This window comes from Hydra vulgaris, chromosome 02 (assembly GCF_038396675.1).
Source record: "Hydra vulgaris chromosome 02, alternate assembly HydraT2T_AEP".
NCBI classification, from domain to species: Eukaryota; Metazoa; Cnidaria; class Hydrozoa; order Anthoathecata; family Hydridae; genus Hydra; species Hydra vulgaris.
The window spans coordinates 2452501-2475679 of record NC_088921.1 but is presented as its reverse complement, the minus strand read 5'-3'; the positions used below and the strand labels follow the sequence as shown (position 1 = coordinate 2475679).

Below are 23179 nucleotides of genomic sequence, written 5' to 3'. Positions count from 1 at the left end.
TATAGGTGAAGAACTTACCAGAATAGCGTTTTTCATCTCTTGTCGCCATTTTGACAATTTAGAAAAATATATTGGTAATCCAACAAGAAAATTGAAAATTTTTGCGGTAAGACATGGAAAAAATTTTTAATGAAAAATCATAAACAATACTCTATGCGGAAAGAGGTTAAATATTTTTTAAAATTAGTGAAATTTTTTTTTTATATATAATAAAACGAATATGAAATATACAAAGAAAGTTTTTAAAACTCTATTAGAAGAAAATAACATTTCAAAAACATCTGACAATCTCGCTACATTGCTAATGATTGCTATGGATATTGGGTTTTTAAATAAAGAATCTAATATGACTGAAGTAAAAGAATTAAATAAGAAAAGACCAGTTGATAAACCTAGAATACATCCATTAAATAAAACAATTATGAAGAATCCAGTTGGGAGACCTAGAAAAGAAAAAATTACAGATCCAAAATAGGAAAGATTAAAATCAATTAGAAATAAACCAGTGTCTATTAAATTAATTAATATGGAAACAGGAGAACTTACAATATATCCATCATCACATAGTGCTATGCGTGGAACTAAGCATGGATGGAGATATTTTAAATTACGTGATGGAAAAGTTGAGAATGGTGTTAAAATTGAGATATTTAACTCTGAAAAAAAAAAAAAAATGAAAAAATAACATTCGCAGAGATGATAAAAAATTTTTACATGTATTTGTAAAGATTTTCTTAATAAATATATGTGAAGAAAATAAAAGACTATATGTACAGAAAATAAAAAATATTAAAATGATATAAGAAAAATAAAAATATATAAAAAAAATTTTGTCATATAAAAAATGGAAAACAAAAATCTCAAAGAATTAAGACAAATCGTTAGGGAGCGAAAAATTAGATATTATTATAGAATGTGGAAAAGTGATCTCATAAGATCATTACAAATTATATTAGATAAACCGATTCTAAAATATAGCATCTTCAACAATTTTAACCTCTACACCTTTTATTGCAAATAATACAGCAATATCTCAAAAAGAATCAAGTAATATATATAATTCTATTTCAGCTTGGATTATGTCTGTTACTGATACATTTAAAAAACAGCTGATGAAAAGATTGAAGCATTAAAATCTAAAGTTGCAAAGTTGTAGAATAAATTTAGATTTAAATTAACACAATCATCTATTAGGAATGTTACAAAACAATTTACAGCTGCAGGAGAAAAAGTTTTTGATGCTTTATCATTTATGAGTTTTGTTTAAAATAGTGCGATTAAAATACTAAATAAAAATAGAAAAATAAAGGTTTAAATATTTCTATCTTATGAAATGGGAGCGTACTGATATTAATACAGGAGAAACTAAAATCACAACTGCTCCATTTGAAAAAAAGAATTAATTTGTATTAGAATCAACCGATTTGAATGAATTATATAAAATCTCAAAGCTAAGAATTCTTGAAAATTTATCATTATTTCAACATTTGGGGTCAGGTTGGAGGTTTGTATCATTTAAAAAGCTGGATAGAAATATTATTGAATATGATTCTATTAATGCTAAATCATACATTCCACTTGATAAAAATTTAGCATCTAAAAAGGCAATTAATATAAAAATGAAGGTTATGAGTGTTTGTATCGCAAGTGGTTTATCGCAAGAGCATTAAATCTAACAGATAATTATCCTGAAAAAGTAGATAAGAACTTAAAATTCAAGCTGAAAAAACAAATTGGGAAAAAATAGAAGTTCCGGTATCATAAAACCAAATTACACTATTTGAGGAAAATAATACAGATATCAGTGTCAATGTATTTGGATATGAAAATTCATCAGTTCATATTTTGCGTATGTCGAAAAATAGTAATCGTGAACATTTAATAGATTTACTATTATTCTCAAATGGTCTTACTAATCATTCTTGTTTCATAAAAATTTTAAGCAGATAACTTTCTTCATAAACATTTAAGAAACGATCTACTATACACTACAGCAGAAATTGCTTATTAAGATTTAATACAGAAAATTCTTTATCTAATTATAAACTGTATTGCAACACACATATTTCAGTACGTATTGAACTTCCAAAACCAAATTCAACAATGCAATTCAATAATCATAACAAATCAATGGGAGTGTGATATAATTAAATTTTCAAAAAAGATGATTGAAAATGAAGATGATTTTAATACTGCAATATCATGTCACATTTGTGGAGAAGATCTTGGAAAAGATAAAGTATGTGAACTCTGCCATGTTACCGTAAAATATAGAGGCGCTGCTCATCAAAATTGTAAACTTAAAATTATAAAATTTCAAAATTCTTTCAAGTTAAACTTCACAATTTATTTGGTTTTGATTCTCACTTGTTTATAAAGAAATTAGCAGGAGGAAAGTTGAATTGTATACCAAAAAATGAAAAAAAGTATATTAGCTTTTTTATGGATTTGTGCGTTCTAATTTAGATAGTTTATTAAAGAATTTAACAAAGATCAATGTAAAAACTGTGTTCAAGTAAAAAATTAAATTTGTTACTAAAAAAAGGTGTGCGACCATAAGATTGGGTTGATTTTAATAATAAATTGTCTGAAGCACAATTACCATTAAAAGAATCGTTCTCTTCAAAACTAAATGATGAAGGTATAAGTGATTACTCAGATGCACAAATTGTATGAAATAAGTTTAATTGTAAAACATTTAGCGATTACCATGATTTGTACAACGTTTCAGATGTGCTGTTACTAACTAATGTATTTGAAAATTTCAGAGCTGTTTGTATTAATTGTTATAAATTAGATCCTGCTTGGCATTATACCTCACCATGATTAGCATGGGATGCAGCATTAAAGAAAACAAAAATAAAATTAGAATTCCTTTGTGAATATTGATGATAAAGCAAGGACTAAGGAATGGAATTCGGATGATATTTAATTGATAATTTATTTAATTTATTAGGAACTTCTAATAATAAGTATATGAACAATAAGTATAATCAAAAATGAGTCAACATCAATACCGTATCCAGATGCTAATAATTTATATCAGTTGGCAATGAGTAAACCACTTCCAACTCATGGTTTTAAATGGATGGATTGATTGGATGGAGTAAACAAACTGGAAATCAATTTCCTGTATACTAGATGTTGATTTAGATTACCTTGAAAATTTACATAATGATCATAATGATTATCCACTTGCATCCGAAAAAATAACCTTTAATAAAGTTGAAAAATCAGTACCTAATTTGAATAATAAGAAAAATTATATAGTTCGTTATGAAAATCTTAAGTTGTATAAAAGATTAGGATTAAAGATTTCAAAAACTTATAGAGGTATAAATTTTGAAGAAAGAACACGTTAAAGTGAATACATTGAACTAAATGCAAATCTAAGGACTAAAGCAAGTAATAATTTTGAAATAGCATTTTTAAACTAATGAAAAATTCAGTATTTGGAAAAATAATAGAGCATATTGAAAACAGATTTGATATTAAATTAGTTACAAACAAAATGAGGCTAATAAATAAGCATCTAAACCAAACTATAAAAAGTAAAACAATATTTGACGAAAATTTTTTAGCAATAAATATAAAAAGAACAAAATTACTTTATAACAAACCAATTTAATTAGGTATGTGTATATAAGATTTAAGTAAAACACTAATAAATGAATTTCACTATGATTACATAAAAAATTAATTTTCTGATCGTGCAAAACTATTATTCACAAACACAGATTCTTTAGCATACGAAATAAAAACAGAAGACTTTTATGCAGATATTTCTTAATATGTTGAAAGCGAATTTGATACAAGTGAATTTGACCCAAAGCACACAACAATTAAAAATGTAGGTTTTAAAGTTGGTGCTAATAAGAAAGTAATTGGAATGTTTAAAGATGAGCACAAATTTAAGAATTTATAGGACTCAGATCAAAGTTGCATTTTAACAAAATCCACGGAAAAGATAATAAAAAAAATAAGTGAGTAAAGAAAAGCGTTGTTAAAAAATATATAACACATGAAGATTATAAAGATTATTAGTACATATAAGGAATCATGTTAGGAAAATAAATGTAATAAGATCCCATTTACATGAAGAGGTCAATAAAATAGTATTAAGCTCAGAAGACGATGAAAGAGTTATTTTAGAAGATGGTATACACACATTCACATATTGACACTACAAACTAAATGAAGAAAAAAACAATAATTATAAGTAAAAATGGAAATGATTATTAACAATTATCATAAACTAATCAATGTTGAAGGAATAATTTTCTTCGTTGTTAGGTATACAGCTTAATTTTTAAAATCTTCTTTTAACCTATCAACAAATATTTGCGCAATATCTTCATCTTCACTATATGCAGTATATGAAACTGGACTGCTTTTGTAAATACTTACATCAAAACATTTAATATAGTAACAGAATGAACTTGGTATATGTTTTTGATACTGTTTCGTATAGGATACATCTGGATTGGGAGTACAAGTATTGGTAGGTTTAATAAAACTTTCAAAGTCTGCATATATTACAAAGGGTACTCTCATTGATTTAAAATAATGTTTAAAATACATTGTTGAGCTTGGTTTTAGAAGTTCAATACGAACTGAATCATGTGTATCACAATACAATTTATGTTTATATAATGATTCTTCAGAAATAAATCCTAATAAACAATTTCTACAATAGTGAATTGCACCATTTCTTTTTGATATTTGTGATGAAAGTAATCTACTTAGATTATTTATTAAACAGTAATGATTCGTTTCACCATCAGATATTAACAACACATCTATTAAATGTTGTCTATTATTCTTTGAAATACGTAAAGGATAAACTGATGAACTCTCATATCCATATACATTCACACTAATATCTTGATTATTTTTCTCAAATTGTGTAATTTGTTTTAATGAAACTGGAAATTCTATCTTATTCCAATTTATTTTTTCAGCTTGAGTTATAAGATCTTTATCTATTCTTTGAGGATTATTATCTGTTGGATTTAATGCTCTTGCAATACACCACTTAAAGCATTGATTATCATCATTTTGCATATTAATGATTGCTTTTTTAGCTACTAATTTTTATCAAGTGGAATATAAGAATTTGCTTTAAGTGGATTATACTCTATAATATTTATATCCATTTTTTTAATAGAAACAAATATCCAGTTTGATCCTAACTGTTAAAACATTGAAAAAGTTTCTAAAATTTTAGCCTGTGATGTTTCATAAATTTCATCTAAATTTGTAGATTCTAATATAACAGTACTATTCGTTGCAAATCTAGGAGTTGCAGTTATAACAGCTCCTGTTAAAATACTAGTTTTCTCCATTTTACAAGTGACAACTATATTCACTTTTGAACCTCTATTTTCATTTAATACTTTAATTGCACTATTTTTAGCTACATTCATAAAAGTTTCAAGATCATATCCTTTTATACCTTCAGCTGAATATTGTTTTGTCACATTTTTAACAGCTGATTGTGTTAATTTAAATTCCACTTTGCTTGTGTTCAAAGTATTTTTGTATATTGTAGAGTAAACTAGAGATTTTATTGATTGTATTTTTCTTTTAATCTCAGATCCTGTCTCTTCTACTTTTTTCTTAACTGGATCTGGTACATATGGTTTAATCCATTCTACAACATCATTATAGCTGTTGACAACATACGATGATACATTTTTTATAGATGTAGACAACTTTGAAAATAATCCAGGTTGTAAAACAAATGATGAACTTGATGGAATTTGTTCGTTTAATATATGATTTACATGGCTTTGTACAGGAGATGGAGCTAATATATTAGAATTATCAAATGTTATTAGATCTGAAGTGATATGACGTGGAGCAGGAACTGGTGTAACTGGAACTGGCCTTACAGGTCGTGGAGCAGGAACTGGTCTTACAGGACGTGGAGCAGGAACTGGCCTTACAGGAACTGACATTTGAGATAATGCATCTAATAATTCACTTTTTCGTAATTTATAATAATGTTTAATTTTTCGCTCTTTAGCGATTTGTTTTAATTCTATTACCGTTTTATTTTCCATTTTATATAGCAAGATAATTGTTTTTAATTTTCATTTTCTTTATATCAATTTTTTCAAAATATTTTTTTCTTGTTGATATTTCATATGAAAAGTTTCATATGAAATATTAATTTGTAAAGCTTCATATGAACTATTTTGCATATATTTTTAAAATCTTTATATTAAATATTTTACTTCGCATGGATCTGAAAGATCTACATCTCATCATCTGATTCACTATCTAAATCTGAATCGTTCATTATAATTGTAAAATTAGAAATCTTTTTAACAATAACTACTTCTTGAAGTTTAACTTGTATTGACTCTATCATTGAACCGATAAAAATACCTTCAATCTTTAAGCATCCAATAGCTTCACATCTTTGATTGATATAATCATAAGGTGAAGCTCTAAGTGATTTTACAGTACTCTTCGTATTTACTTTGCTTGAATCTGAAGGATTTACTTTGCTTGAATCTGAAAGACCTACTCCGCATGGGTCTGAAAGACCTACTTTGCTTGGATCTGAATCACTTTTAGTTTTTTTACGACGGAAAACTGTAGTTATTTCTAACTCTTTATTACTTGTAAATAACTTTCCATATATTATTGGAGGTCTATCTGCATTATATCTTAAAATTTTTAAATTAGCAAGATTAACTTTAGATTTTTTTATCTTACTTTTATATACTTCAATTTGATCTCTACAAAATTTTTCAATAGATTCAATCATTGCAATAAACTTTTCTTGTTCATCAGATTTTTCTTTATCACATACAAATGACATTGAATAGCCATTAAGCTTACCATTTTTAAAATCTCTATTTTCACATACACCATATGAAAAAGAAGGTAATGTTTTAATGAGAACAGGACCAGCACCTGTTGGATATTTATATGCGAGTTGTAATTTTTGATTTGGAACTGGCTTATCAGCTTTGAATACTTCTTTTACATATAAATTGTTAATATTAAATGAATAAATTGTTATAAATGCCATTATTTTTTATATAGCAAGATTTTTTTTTTTTTTTTTTTTTTTTTAATTTTTCAGAATTTGATATTTCAATCTTATAACCATTATCAATCTTACCATCACGTATTTTAAGATATCTATATCCATGACCACTTTCACGCATTGCACTATATAAAGATTTATATACTGTTTCTTCTCCTGTTTCCATGTTTGTTAATTTAATAGTGACTGGTTTTTTCTTAATTGTTTTTAACCTTTCATATTTTGGATCAATTTCTTTTTTCAAATGTACCTCTTCTTTTACTTTATTTAATCTAGGTCTTCCAACTGATCTTTTCTCAGTTAAATCCGAAGGATCTACTTCTTTTACTGGATGTATTCTAGGTCTTCCAATGGGTCTTTTCTCATCAGTTAATTCTGTTACTTTTGACATGATTGTATCCTTATCAATCAATCCATTATCTATAGCAAGCATTAATAATGTGACATAATTTTTAGATGTTTGTGAAATGTTATTTTCTTTTAATAAATTTTGCAAAGCTTTCCTTGTATAATACATTTTTATTATATAAAGAAAAAAAATTATTTATATCATTTTTTAAAATTTAATTTTCAATTAAAATTTATTTAACATCAAATTTATTACCATCTGATACAAGTTTCATCATCTTATCAGATATTACAATAGCATATGCTTAAGTATTTGCTGGTACAGTTGTATTAAAAAATGCTTTAACTTGTAGTTGTACTGTAACTGATTTTAATTTTTCTGATTGTTTGCTAACATCGAAAACAAATATGGGGTATAAATCTTTATAGTCAGAAGGAGTTATATTGCTGTTTGCAATCATTTCATTCATTCCATAAAATCTTTCTTTAAACATTGATGCATCTCTATAAATTCTTGAAAATTGCTGATTTGGAAATGAACAATAATTATCAAGGGCAGGATATTGGATAGTGCTATTATTATAAACAACATAAATATTTTTCAAGTCACAATGATCGAAAATGCTGAATTAGCAGTTTGATCTCCAGCATTTCTATTTGTTTGAAATCCTACAATAACATATCTTGGAATTTCAGCACAACTTAATTGCCAACCAAATGAATTAGCTTGTTGAACAGTTGTAGTATCACACTGTCGCATTCTAAAACTTAATGGAGCTTCCACTTTTCTTTTAATTTCATTATCAATTTTTTTCTCTTCTTCAAATGATGGTCTCACACTTGGAATAAACAATGATATTTTAGTAAGATTAACTTTTCCTGCAGCTGCAGCAGAAAGCCTAAAAATTGCAGAACTATCACTTTGTCTTGTAAGAATTATTGTATGTTTAAGTCCATAAATAACTTTATCGTAGTCATCACAGAATCTACTGCTGTTGATGCTGTATCTTTATACCACAATTGATTTAATCCTTGCGCTAATTGAAAGTCATTTGAATAATTAAGCAATCCTAGCATTGTAGTTGCTTGACCTGGATAATAAATAGATTCTATATCTTGGTTCCCTAATTGGTACGTTATTTTAGAAAATAATTGCATAATACCATTATTTGTAAGAGCTACTGGATCTGCATCAGCATAAGCAGATCCATCAGCAGATTTAACAAGTTGCCCTTCAAATAAGAAATACGCTTTAGAGGGAAGTGAAAACAAATTTTGTTCTGGAACGACAATTCTTATATCTCCAAAATTTAGATTTGTTCCAACAATTGGTTCATATTCACTATCTTCACATCTTTCAATTCCATTATCTATTACTGGAATTTCTGTAAAATTAAATACTTCAGAAGTCGTCATTTTTTTATATACAATATAAAAAAAAAAAATTTTTTATATTGACAATTCTTAAAAAAAAATATATAAAAATTTAAATTGCTTAAATATATGCAAGTCGAAGTCCACGTTCCATTTTAACCAAGTCTTCTATTCTTACAGCATTTTTATTTGATACTTTGCATGATCTACCTTTGCATGGTACTTTTTTTACTTCATCTTCATTATTTGGATCCTTAGACCCAGATGCTATCAAATTTGAAAGTATTTCTTTACTTTTTTCACTAATAACAGGTTGTGAACCTATTTTTGAAGATGCTATTTCAATTAATTGTTTTCCTTTTTCAACTGCAGCATTTGTAGCAGCTTCTAATGCTGATTTTGAAAGTTCTTTTCCTGCTGATTTAGCAGCAGTTATTGCAGATTTTCCTAAATCAGTAGCAGCCATCTTCTTCAACATATCTGTTGACGCTCTTGATATACTTGATGATGCTGCACGTTTAAATAAATTTTTTATGATGTCGAATATACCACTTCCTCAAACAACATATATTTTTTTTATATCTCTTATTATTAACAATTAGCATTTTTTATTACTACATATTTTTTTTATAAGAATGATAATGAAATTTACAATGAAATATAATTATAAAAGATTTTGTATACCTTTATACTGTTCATTATCTATTACACCTTGTCTTAATAATTCATCACAAACTGCAACACCTTCATTTCTTGCTCCAGTGTTACCTGCATTCCATGCAGCTATACACAAATAAAGCCGATCAATCAATGCATCAGGGTCACTTGGAAGAATTATAGTTTGTATTCTACCTTCATTTCCTTCTCCTCTTAATTCACGTTTCCTATTTTCTTTTATATTTTTTTCCAAATAGGAGATATTATTTCTCTGTATTTTACACTACGAGAGGACTTTGGTTTGTATGGTTTTCTAGAAGTAATTGCATCTGTTTGTATTAATAGATCTTGATATTTTTTAAGATCATCTTCATTATATACTCCTTTATTAGGATTAAACTTTACTATCAATTCCCAAAGTCCAGGAGTACCATAATATTTTTCATCATCAATAATGATATCGTTATCATTAATATGTATTGGTTTTTTTCCAATATAAAATATACCATCTACATCACGTATACCAAATGTAGTGTCTATAGATTTTTTACTTTTAGAATACAATTTTAGATAATCTTTTGCAAGTTTTCCTAATGAGTCTGAAATACCTACTCCGCATGCATCCCAAGGATCTACTTTGCATGCATCCGAATGATGTATTCCTATACTTAGACTCATACCATCTTCACTATCATGTCTATCATGACTATCATGTCTATCATGACTATCTAAGAAATCTTTAACAATTTTATCCCTTATTTCAGGATCTTCAATTTTTAGAAATGGCATGGTTTTTATAAATAAAGATAAAAAACGTAAAACATTATGTTTTAATACCTTCATTTTTTCTAAATCTGCTTTGGAGTATATTAATTGCTTCATCTCTTCCTTGTTTAATTAATGATTCTTTAGTTTGTTCATTCATTAATTCTTTTGAATTTGTTCTAATTTGGTCAAGCATAGCTTTAAATTTTTCAAGTTCACTAAGTATTAGTTTAAATTCATTGTCATCTATATTTCCATCTACTAAAGCTTCAGAAATATAGTCACTTATTGTATTTAGTTTTGAATCAGCAAGTACTTTAATCTTTTCATGCTTTTCTGCTTTTAAATTTAATTTTTTACTAACTTGTCCTCCTATTAATGATAAAACACCTGCTCCTAATGCTGCACCTTCACATGCAATAGCTACTGGTGCTGCAACTATTGTTGCTAAAAATCAAACTCCAATAGTTCCAAGTGCCATAGTGCTTGCTAGTAATGAATTATCAATAGCTGAAATTATTTTTACAGCTCTATGGTACTTTTTACTTAACATATTTCTCTTTTCTCTTTCACTCTCTATTTCTTTTTGAATCTCACTAATTGTATTTAAACGATATACATGTGCACTAATAATATTATTTTCTATTTTTATTTCTTCATTAGATGCACTTGGAAGATTTGGATATAAATTATTATTTTTATCTTGTATATTTGAATAAATATTATTACATAGCTTTTTGCAATTAAACTCCATTTTAATAAGTAAAAAAATAGATTTTAAAAAAAAAATTTTTTTAAAAAAATAATTACAATAAATTCACAAAATACAAACTATCCCCTTTTTTAATCAATATATCAGAATCAGAATTATTAACAACATTTATCATAATATCGTCAACAGTCTCTGATATTACAGAGTTTTGCAAACTTAACATTTTTCGTTTAAGTTCTTCTTTTAATGAAACTAACGCAACACTTTCATTAACTACAACACCAAACTTTAAAAGAATATGTTGATGTGACAGAGATTTTATTGTAATGTCTTGTTGCGCAAATATTTCATACTTATTATTATCTATTAATACTGAAGGATGCTCTAAATCTTTGAATATCTTTGCATATACTTTAGAATAATTAAGTTGTTTTGGAGTATCACGTGGTATATTTCCTAAAATTTGTATTGGCATTTTATTATATAATGAAAATAAATTTAATAAATCATAAAAGTATATTCAAAAATGGAATATTAGCAAATGGTGAAATTGGTCCTAATAATAAACCTGATCCTGTTGATGTATATCCATTTCCACTACGTAAGTACAATCCATAACCTATAGAACTACCTTTACTCCATGGTCTCAAATATAAACCATCTCCTGCAGCAGACATTTTAATTCCTTTTCCATTCTTTTTTAAGTACACAACACCTCTTCCAGCAATTTTATCAACCATAGCTGATCCAGCTGCTGAACCTACTCCTGCTAATAAACCAGATGTAAGAGCTGGAGCAACGCTTGATACTAAAAACTTTCCAGCACTAGCAAGGAAAGGTAATAATGCTCCTAGAAATCCACCCTCTATTTTAGAATTGTGAATGAGTTGTGATTTACTTAAATTAATTATCACACCAGTACCTTTCTCATATGCTTTCGTAATTTTATTCAATTGCCTTTTTGTTACTGCTAATACATGATCACCATTAAGATCTGAATGAGCTAATTTAATACTAGCTCCATAACCACCTTCATCAATTACTTTTTTAATTTTTTTCAATTGCCCCTCTGAAATATTTACTTTAATATTAGTATAATTACTCATTTTTATATGTAAAACAATTTTTTTTTAAAAATTATTTTTACGACTTATCTAATTATCTCTTATCTATTTACTTCTCTTATATGAAATCTAATAGTTAATTGTTCTCCTCGTAAATCCAAAAGATTTCCATTTTGATCAGTCAATGCAGTTTCCATATTTGCTATTTGATTTTTTTATAGTGGTGAATAAGTTATATAATTCGGCTTTTCAATAATTTTATATCCAGGACCTACATCTGGGAAAAATGAATATATAACTTGACTAGTTTTTCCATTCACACTAGTTTTTCCATTTACATACGATGATTGTATTATATCACTTGTTACTAGTATACTATTAACACTTAATATGTTTACTATATTAGTTGATATATAGTAACCAGCTGGATATATTCCACTGTCAAAACCAAAAATACTTCTAATTGAATTTGAAGGCGTAAAATCAACTTTATAACCAGTTGCAATAGTTAAGTTTGCATTTAATGTATTCTTATTTGCTACAATTGTAATACTTGCAGCTGCTGAAGTTGCATCACCGTTTAATACCATCGTCGATTGGATGTAATTATTTATATAAACAACTTCATAAGATCCAACTGGAATGTTTATATCCTTCCAAGTTGATCCATTATCTTTGCTGTATCTAAAATTATTGTTTGAAGAATTAATATTAGGAAAACTGTAAGATGTATCTATACGAACTAGACCCATTTCATATTCTCTGTCTTCTCTAAATTTAATAACAGGAGTAAAAGTAGTATTTAATAAACTACTATTTCCGCTCACTAATAAACATGTCATTTTTATATAAGATTATAATTTTTTTCAAAAATTAGGTATGTAAAAACAATTTAAACCACTTCTATATTTTCCATAATCTTTTTTAGAAGATAGATCTATAACAACAAATCCATGAGGATCTTTCCATGCTTTATTACAAAAATCTTTAAACTCATCTTTATCCATATCACTTGAAACATGATCATTATATATGTGATTTAAATTTTTTGAATCTTGTGGAAATAAGCAAATAAAATTTGTATTTTCTCGTATAGTTTGCCTAGGTAACATAAAATAATTTTGTGCAAGATAGAAACAATCTACATTACTATGTCTTCCTCGTATATAATATTTTTCACACTTATTTTGCTTTGTTAATTGTAAATCATCAAATATCATCAAATTATTCTTACGAATATCTAGATCTTTAGGATCTGGTACATCTTCTTCCGTTTCAAAAAACTTACACTCTATATCTGTTTTCTCATTTAAATTTTTTGAAATATTATCAATTACAAGCGCAGGGCTTGTTGACTTTTTTATTTCATCTTGTAGATTAAATAGTTCTAGAATAAGTTCATTTGGTAATTTTTTTCAAAAGATTGCTGTAATATTTTGTATTCTGGTTGAAAAAGAGACTTTCCAAAAACTTGTAAATTATTATAATCTAACCAACCAGGTCTTAAAAGTAAATTCACAACCCGACTTTCCAACAATAATTCCTCTTATACTCCTAGGAAGCAACTTATTATTATTTCTCTTATTGTTATTCGCATTCCATGACAAATCTATAATATCCATTTTTTTATATATCAAGATTTTTTATATAAAAAATTTTTTATATATATAAAATGATGTACTGCGTTAAATGTAGAAAAAAAAACAAATACACTAAACTTGCAAAATGTCGTGAGTAAAAACAATAGAAATATGCAACGTGGAAATTGCGCTATTTGTGGAAGATTAAAATCTCAATTTGTATCATCAAAAACAGGAGGAGATTTAGTAAGTTCAATTAATTCAGCAACACGTAAAATAAAACTACCATGGTCAAAGTTTCCAGGTGAAATGCATTTACCGGGAATGAACTTTGCAGGTCCTGGTACTAATTTAGATGAACGCTTAACTTCTACTGATACATATAAAGAATGGAGTAAACCTATCGATAGAGTTGATAATGCAACTTACCATCTCGATCTTGCATATAAATACTTAAATGACACAGCAAATAGAAATTTAGCTGATAAAATTATGATTGAAGAAATGGATGCTATAAAAAATCCAACAATACGTGAAAGAATTGAACGAGGTATTATAAAACCTATTATATCATCTAAAGCAAAATTTGGCTTGGGTTTTGAAAATACTCAAAAAAACTACAATCGATCAGCGAAAAAGACAAGGAAAAAAATGTGAAGTGGACTGACGAACTTGCAAACGAACTTCATAGACCAGTTAAAAAGCATTTTAGAAAACGAAAAGTAATTGTCAATGGAATCGATGAAATATGGGCTGCTGATTTAGTTGACATGCAATCTTTCTCCAAATTCAATGACGGTATAAAATACTTACTCATGGTTATAGATGTATTTTCAAAGTATGGATGGATTGTTCCATTGAAGAGTAAAACTGGAGTTGATGTTGCTCATGCTTTAAATAAAATATTTGAAAAGAGAAAGTGTGAAAAATTGTGGGTAGATAAAGGTAAAGAATTTTATAATAAGCATGTAAAATCGTTAGGGATAGATATATATTCAACCAAAAATGAAGAAAAATGTTGCGTAGTTGAACGTTGGAATAGAACCAGGAAAGAAAAAATGTTTAAATACTTTTCAGCTAATTCAACAAGAAGATATATTGATATTTTAAATGAAATGGTAAATAATTATAACAACACAAGACATTCTTCAATTAAAATGACACCAGTTGAAGCTAGTGATAAAAAGAATAAAAATATTGTTTGGTTAAACTTGAACGGAAATGTAAGATCAGAATCAGTGCAACCTAGATTTTCAATAGGTAATAAAGTTAGGATAACTAAAAAGAAGAAAACATTTGAAAAAGGATACACACCAAGATGGACTGAAGAAGTTTTTACTATATCAAAAATTCAATACACAGAGCCACCAACTTATAAAATAACTGACTATAATAATGATGAAATACAAGGTACTTTTTATGAACAAGAATTGCAAAAAACAAATCAGGAAATATTTAGAATCGAAAAAGTGATTCGTAAACTCAAAAACAAATCATTTGTAAAGTGGTATGGTTATCCTGATTCGTTTAACTTTTGGGTTGATAATAAAAAAATTGAGAAAATTATAATATAGAATAATTTTTTATAAAATACAAAAAATTTTATAAAAAAATTGATCGCGATCAAAATTTTTTAGATTGAATTGACCTAGAAATAAAAAAACGATCAAATCGATAAGAAAAAAAATTGAATTTTATCAAAAATTTATAAAATACAATTTGAAATGAACCTGAAATAATATGAAAAAATGTGGATACTAAAATGGTCGAAAACGGAATGTGCCAGAACTCTCATATTATACTACTAGCCTGAAAGCCGTTTCTTTTCGCACGCATATTGGCTCCATTATTGTAGCCTTGACCACGAAGATTCATAATTGATAAGCCATTTTGTGTCAAAAAAATTAATATTTCTTTGGTCATCTTCGCTCCGGTTGAAACCAAAATGTTAATAAATTCCAAAAAAACTTGCTTTAACTTCCACACTAGCATTATTATCTTCGGTTGATTTTATTATGTGGACGTAACGCAGAACAATTGACATTTTTTTCTTTATGGCTGGCATCAGGTGTACAGTCTACAATAACGGAAAAACACATTGCATTTTTTACCATTTCCAAAATATTATCCTTTGTAGCTTTAGCGATCAATAAAATATTTTCTTGCTGGATATTTTTTCCCAAGTAATAAGGCTTTTATGGATTTTCTACTGCTCGTTTAACATGTTTCTCTAACACCGGATCAAACTTTGAAAACAACTCAACAATTTTAAAAAAGTTACCATTATTTTTGGTGAATATTCTGTCTGAAGATCCTCTAAATGCAATATTTTCTGAGGCCAATATTAAAATAATGGAGATTATTCGCTTGGGCACATCATCCCAATGTTCTACTTCACTCAAGTATAATTTATTAGCTAGACAATCAACGGCTTGACCACAAGAAAGCCGTTTTTTAAGCTCAATCCACTTTCCATAGTAGTGAAAATACTCAGTATTTTGCTCATGTCTTTTCAAAATTATTGTTATATGATTGTGGCCCCAATCATTTGTTCCTCCTTTTTCTAAGGCAAATTCATCGCTACTAAATATTTTACAACAAAAACAGAATACCCAATCTACTTTGGGTGAATATACAAGCCAGGTTCTTTTAAATAATTCACCATTTGCTGTTTTTTGATGAAAATGTATTTTGTTAAATGATTGACCTAAACAGTCTTTTGGGTACTGGTTAATATTAGCTTGTATTGGACCTTTGGAAACTATATTTTGAATTTGCAAATTCTGCCAATTTTCTGGCCAATCCGTTATATTACAAAAATCATTACAGCTAGATATATTCTCAGCACTTTTTTCTACCTCATTATTTAAACATTCATTTTGATTAGCTGTACTAGTGCTAGCATTTAATTCAACATTAACGTTAGTATCGTTAGCTTCAGATACAGACTTCTCACCAGTTACAATATATTCATCATACTCACACTCATGTGTATCCATTTCTTTAACTATCTTATCAGAAATGTCTTCATTTTGCCTAACTAGCAGAAAGCTGTTCAACGTTTTTTGATTTTTAAATTACTCTTTCAGCCTGTTTTCCCTATTTTGTTTGTTTTGCAAACCAGACAATTTCCGTTTCCGATCCATGTTACAGCAATAATTTTTAATATTTAATTTTTCAGTATTACAATTCAAATTCACTTACAGTGAGTTTATGATTCAAATCCACTTACTTATAAAATTTAAAACCCCTTTCAAAGTGTGAAAATGAAAATTAACTGACAACATTTTTATGTGGCGCTGAAAATACAATGCTTACTTATCTAAATTTTGAAAAAATAGATATTAACATACCTTTGCTAATAAAAATTCATTTGGATGCGCCTTATCATTTATAAAAAGAGGAAAAAATGACTTTACAAAAATTAAAAACTAAAAAAATATAATTTCATATTGTATAAAATTTATAATTCATATAATCTTGTTGGCGCCTTTGAATTTTCGGTGCCTGCGGCGCCTATATATAAAAATTAACCAATTAGCCCATATTACAATATATATATATATATATATATATATATATATATATATATATATATATATATATATATATATATATATATATATATATATATATATATATATATATATTAATATGGGCTAATTAGTTAATTTTTGAAATCCCTCCCCCTCCACTCTTAAAGGGGGGAGGGGGTTAGAAGTTGTTTAGAAAAATCAGATGTACCCAAATAATTTTTGTTTCTACGGGGCTGACCTTTACATATTAAATTCAAATCTATGTTGAAAAAAAAATCTCAATAACTGTAGTTAGAGGAAACTTGTCCAAAAATCCAGTTGGTTCACATGAGTTACGTAAATTACTTTACGTAACTCATATAAAAATGTATAATTTACTTTCAAAAGCAATTCTTTTTTTTTTTACATAAATTATATAACGTGTAAAACCTAATTACTTAAGTTAAGTTTTTTAAATAAGTAACTGTTACTTGAAAAAGTAATTTACTTTTACAAGTAAAAGTTATTTGCATTTTTACTTTTACTTGTAAATGTAACTTACTTTTATTGGTAAGGTCGTGTAAAGTAAATTACTTTAAAATGTAATTTTGGCAATAATTATGTAAAAAATTTATATGGAAATGTAATTTGCTTTTTAAATGTAAAAAAAGTTATTTATGAAGTAAACTTACGTAAATATATACTATTTAAAAGACAAAACATTTACTATACAAAGCTTTTTAAATGAGTATTTTTTCCAGTTTTTTGCTTTGTATTTGCTTTTTTAATCAAGTATTTTGTTATGGTAACATGGCGTAATGTAACATTTTTGGTATGCGCAAGGACATCGATTGCGAAATGAGTTTTCAAAAAGCTATAAGTCTTCAAACTATCTGATATAGTTTAAATGATTAAAGGTGTGTTTATCAGATCTTTTTATGCCTTTTATGTTATATATAATCTATTTGAAAAAAGAAGGTAAGAAAAGCTATTCAATTTTTTGCTGGGGCACCCGTGGGCACCCTGATAACCTCTTTTTTGTTGTGTTGTCCAACCCACACAAAGATGATTAGAAAAATAAAATCTTGTTCAATCAAAATAGTGCTTTAGAATAAACTCGTTATTTTTTTTCAAACGATAGTTTGACTTTACAAGATGTTTATCGGCTATCAGTTGTCCCGGAAATTTGATAAAAGTACATCTTAAAATTATTTTTAGAGCCAACTGGAGAACTCCACTTTTTTTAACTTCTTTCTCTTTTTTTTGATTTAACTTTATTTTTTAGACTTTACTTTGATTTTACTTTATCTTAACAGCATTTGTGTAGTCCCGATGAACATGCACGTCAAATTTGTTTCCTGGGCAAGGGGGTCGTACTCTTGTTTTTTTCTTAAATATTTTGATTTTCTTTAAGGTTTATAACACTTTAGAAAGACAGATTTTTAGCAAAAAAGCTTTTATAAGGCATTTTTTTAATTTATTTGTTGTGGTATTAATTTTTTGTCGGGAGGAAATAGGTTAGTAGCCCTGATTGAATTTTAACGTAAAGTAGTCGGGCATATTTGTAGCTATACTACTGCTGTTCGCTTCTCTTATTTAACGTGGTTGTTGTCAGGGCCGACACGAAGAGGTCTCTAGAGGGAGGGGGAAAGGGTCAAATATATTTTTTGCAAATAAGAGGCACACACACACAAAAAAGGTCCTTGATATTTGACGTTTGCCAACTATACTTTAAAACTTGCCAACTGAAATGCTAAATGTACAAATGGGCTAACTCAAATGCATATATAACAGCTTGAGGTCGTAACAACCGCCATAACTTTTTTGTTTATTTATTAACAGCTATTCATAAAACTGTTGTCTGGAATGAACTAATTTCAATTTGTTTATTCGAGACAACAGTTATTCCTTTATTATTCTATTATCTAACAATTATTCTAGTTAGTCATTTTTAGAAATAACTTATTTTAATTAAGTTGGTTGTGTTTGTAATATTTAAATAACATCAAGATTAAATTAAAAAAAAATGAAAGTTAAAAAAGTAAAAAAGTAAAGGTATTGACTTAAAAAGAATTTATAACTTTTCATAACCGCAACAACCACTTATTTTAATTTATTTAATATAGCGAATTTAGTAAAATAGTTCAAAAAATCACACTTTCAAATTTAAAATTATATGGTTGATTGGGAAAAAAAGTGTCTTGATGTTATTTTATCATACTGATGAAATAACATCAAGTTCTTTTTTTTTTCAGTAAATTTTTGTTACTTTTTTTATTATAAATTTTCAAAAATCAAAAGTAAAAAAAATTTTGAAAATTTATTTTTTAATTTCGTTTCGAAATTTCATGTTTTTAATTTCGCTATATTAAATAAAGCTTTTTAAAAGTATTGCGATAACGGGAGTCTGTTAACAATAAACCCCTAAAATGTTTACGCCCTTTTCATGCCATTAGCGTGAGAGCGACGAGTTTATAACATTTATATGTACATTTTTTTTAACATTTTAAACTAAATTTAAGTTCATTAATCACTCTCTAAATAACCTCTTAGTGTTTAAAAATTATGACCATATAAATTTTGAGTAACCAACCCAATTATTAAGGGGATTTAAAATATTATCTTTAATTAAGTTAAAAGTTTGTCCGACAGTCAAATTCTGTTCCTTGTTCAGAAGTTCCGAGCGAATGTTTGTTTAATCAAATGAGGCAGAATTAAAATTTGTCGAAGAATAACAAAGCATACTTTTTTGAAATGTATCTAAAAAATTAATATACATGTAACTGAAATACCAAATTCTCCTGTTATAGCATATTATTTTAAAAAAAGAGAAATTTTTTTTTAAAAAAACATACTAAAACAGAAGAAATATTGCATTAATAACACAAATTTTAAACAATTTTATTTTTTTCACATAAAAATAAAATGGTTTAAAAAAATATTATCCGTGAAAATAAAAATTAAACAAAATACAAGATTTAATTTCAAATTGATTTAAATACAAGTATTGCGTGATGTTATATCACGTCAAAAGTAATGTAAAAAGGTTTCATCATTTGAAAATGCGGCGAATATTTTTATCACCAAACCGATTAAAATTACTTATTTAACAGCATCTTTAACTAATAGTATTATTAATAGTTACGTACAAATGAGGTCTTTTACAGGGTTTATGCAACATATAAAACATTTTTTAAGAAAATCTAAAACATTTTTTAAGGAAATATAAAACATTTTTTTTAGATAATACAAAACAAATTATAACAAAATAAAAAAAAATTTATAAAACTATAAAACATTAAAAATATATATATAAAACAATTTTTAAGAAAATATTAAACGTTTTAGGTACTTAAGAGTGCATATATGATGTATAAAGTTATTCATAAAATTTAAAAGAATAAAGTGTATTTTTTTAATACAACTATAACTCATTATATTTAAAGATATAATATAATTAACAAAGAATCCACTTTAATAACATTCTTGCCTTGCTATGCCTTTCAAAACCCACCTACTCATATTACAATACCAACTACAAAAATCAATGCCAATTAGCATAAGCGAAATTAAAGTAGCCTTAACTTCATTGCTAGTTTTTGGAAACGGCCTTAAAGAAGTATAATTAGCTTTAAGACAACTAAAGTATTCCTCTATTGGGTTCAATTGCGGTGGATAAGGTGGCAAAAAGTAAACTGACGTTGAAAAAACGCTACTAAATGAAGTTACAAAAACGTCGCAACTAAACGTTGAAAAAGCGTTACATGAAAAGCGTTACATAAACGTCGCAAATTAACGTTGAAAAAACGTTACTTAAAAAGCCTTGCATAAACGCTGTTAAAGCTGTCTATTTTGCAAGGATTTGTAACGTTGTTAGTAAAATGTCGATTTAACGTGACTCAAAGACGTCAAGTAAAGGTTGAAATATAACGTTGAATCAACGCTTAAATGCGCTGTAGAAAAATTGCAAAATATTATTAAACGTAACTAAACGTGGCTAAAATATATATTGAATTGGCAAATAAAACTAAATTGTGAGTTGAACTCTGCTCTTGCAATATTTTAAACATCAATTTTTAATACAAACAGTAATATAAAATGATAAATTTAAAAAGCTTAAAATATACAATTTATAAATATTATATAAAAATATAAATATTTTCTTTAAGATTTGTGTGTAAGTGTTTGTATATATATTTATGCAATATCTAAAAATACAATTTACAGGATATCGTATCGATAGGCCGGGATATCATTGAGATACAAAATCTAAATAAAATAAAAAACCGTTAGTAGTCTGAAAGCAAATGTAAAAAAAAATGTTATTGAATTAGTGTGATTATTATTAAATTCAAAAAGTAAAAATAAATATATATATATATATATATATATATATATATATATATATATATATATATATATATATATATATATATATATATATATATATATATATATATATATATATATATATATATATATATATATATATATATATATATATATATATAACCTATTAATACAAATAATTTATATTTTTATATAAAATATTTGTAAATTAAAATTTTTATTTTTTTCTTTTAAATCCCAAATATATTTTGACAGCATAGTCTCTTTAGAATATTTTTTGTGTTTAAACGATTGTTTGTGATTGGCATAACGTTTTTTCCATTCCTCCTCGGTCTATTCTAAAATCTGCCCCTGCCTATAATAACATTTCCAAAAAATGTATGCTATGTTTCTAAGAAAAATTTGAAATAATTACTCATTTAAATCAAGAAAAATTGTTAAATAAAAAACCTGAATTAATTTCTAAATGTAGGCACGAAAATAAAAACCTCTTGAAAAATTATAAAAACAAATGACCAAATTAAACTATTCCCATTCCAAAGAAAATTATTTAATAATTACTTTCTGTAACTTCCCGTTAACAAAAAAAATATAGTAATTAAAAATTTTTTTATGATAATTTATAACTTCCTGAAAAATATTTTTTTCTGAAAATTGAATTTTTTTTGAGATTTAGTAACTCTTCCTGATGATCCAGCAATGGTGAAACTTTAAGTAGAAGATAATAGTTAGATAAGTGTTTTTTACCAATTTATTATTGCTCTGTTCTTTAAGAACATTGAGCACTCTATTTCTAAAATAAAATAAAATAATATACATATATATATATATATATATATATATATATATATATGTATATATATATATATATATATATATATATATATATATATATATATATATATATATATATATATATATATATATATATATATATATATATATACATATAGTCACAGGCAAAATTAAGTAACATTAATGATAAAATCAAAACTCAAGTAATAAAAACAAAATTATTTACGTCAGGATCTACATAACTGCAAAAATTTTATGTTTTTTTTTTAAATTTGGTTCCAAACAGAAAAAAGAATATTTATAACTCTTTTTAACTCATTGCAAAAGTTATTATTAAATGAAATTTGCTAACTTACAGTTTTTCTGTCTCAAATAAATGTGACGAAAGTAAGAAACGTCTACATTTTTATTATGAAATATAATGTTTTGTCAATAACTATTTACTAAAAAGGAATAATATCAAAAATATTTTGTTAAAGTTATTAACAATAAGCATTTTAAACTATATTTTTTGGAATTTATTTTGACAATGACCCTAAACACACATGCAGAGTGGCACAACAGTTCCTCAAAAAAAAGTAAAGCTAGCATCCTTAAATGGCTGCTACAAAGACCAGACCTTAACCTTGTTGAAAATATATGGGAAATTGTAAAATCTAAAACAACTCATTCAAAACGAACAAATATAAAATAATTATATGACGCTTTTTATAAAATTTGAAATTCAATTGGTGCTGACCTCACATCAAAGATTGTAAAAAGCATGCTAAGAGGTTATATATATATATATATATATATATATATATATATATATATATATATATATATATATATATATATATATATATATATATATATATATGTATGTATTTATATTTATATCTATATATATATATATATATATATATATATATATATATATATATATATATATATATATATATATATATATATAT

General features: G+C 26.2%; 1 protein-coding gene and 1 long non-coding RNA gene across 2 annotated transcripts in view; both read right to left on the bottom strand.

Moving 5' to 3' along the window:
- Nucleotides 1-15758: 15758 nt before the first annotated feature.
- LOC136075717 (zinc finger MYM-type protein 5-like) lies at nucleotides 15759-16562 on the bottom strand. Its single transcript, XM_065789152.1, has one exon. The coding sequence runs from the start codon at nucleotides 16560-16562 to the stop codon at nucleotides 15759-15761; it is 804 nt and encodes a 267-aa protein (XP_065645224.1).
- A 4694-nt stretch (nucleotides 16563-21256) lies between these two features.
- Nucleotides 21257-23179, bottom strand: part of LOC136076328 (uncharacterized) — a 4537-nt gene continuing 2614 nt past the window's right edge. The window contains exon 4 of the long non-coding RNA XR_010636170.1: nucleotides 21257-21347. This is a non-coding gene — a long non-coding RNA (uncharacterized LOC136076328). The remainder of the gene's footprint in view (nucleotides 21348-23179) is intronic.

Excerpts from the sequence above, each read along its gene's own strand:
- LOC136075717 (XM_065789152.1), bottom strand. The coding sequence starts at position 16,562 with ATGGATACACATGAGTGTGAGTATGATGAATATATTGTAACTGGTGAG.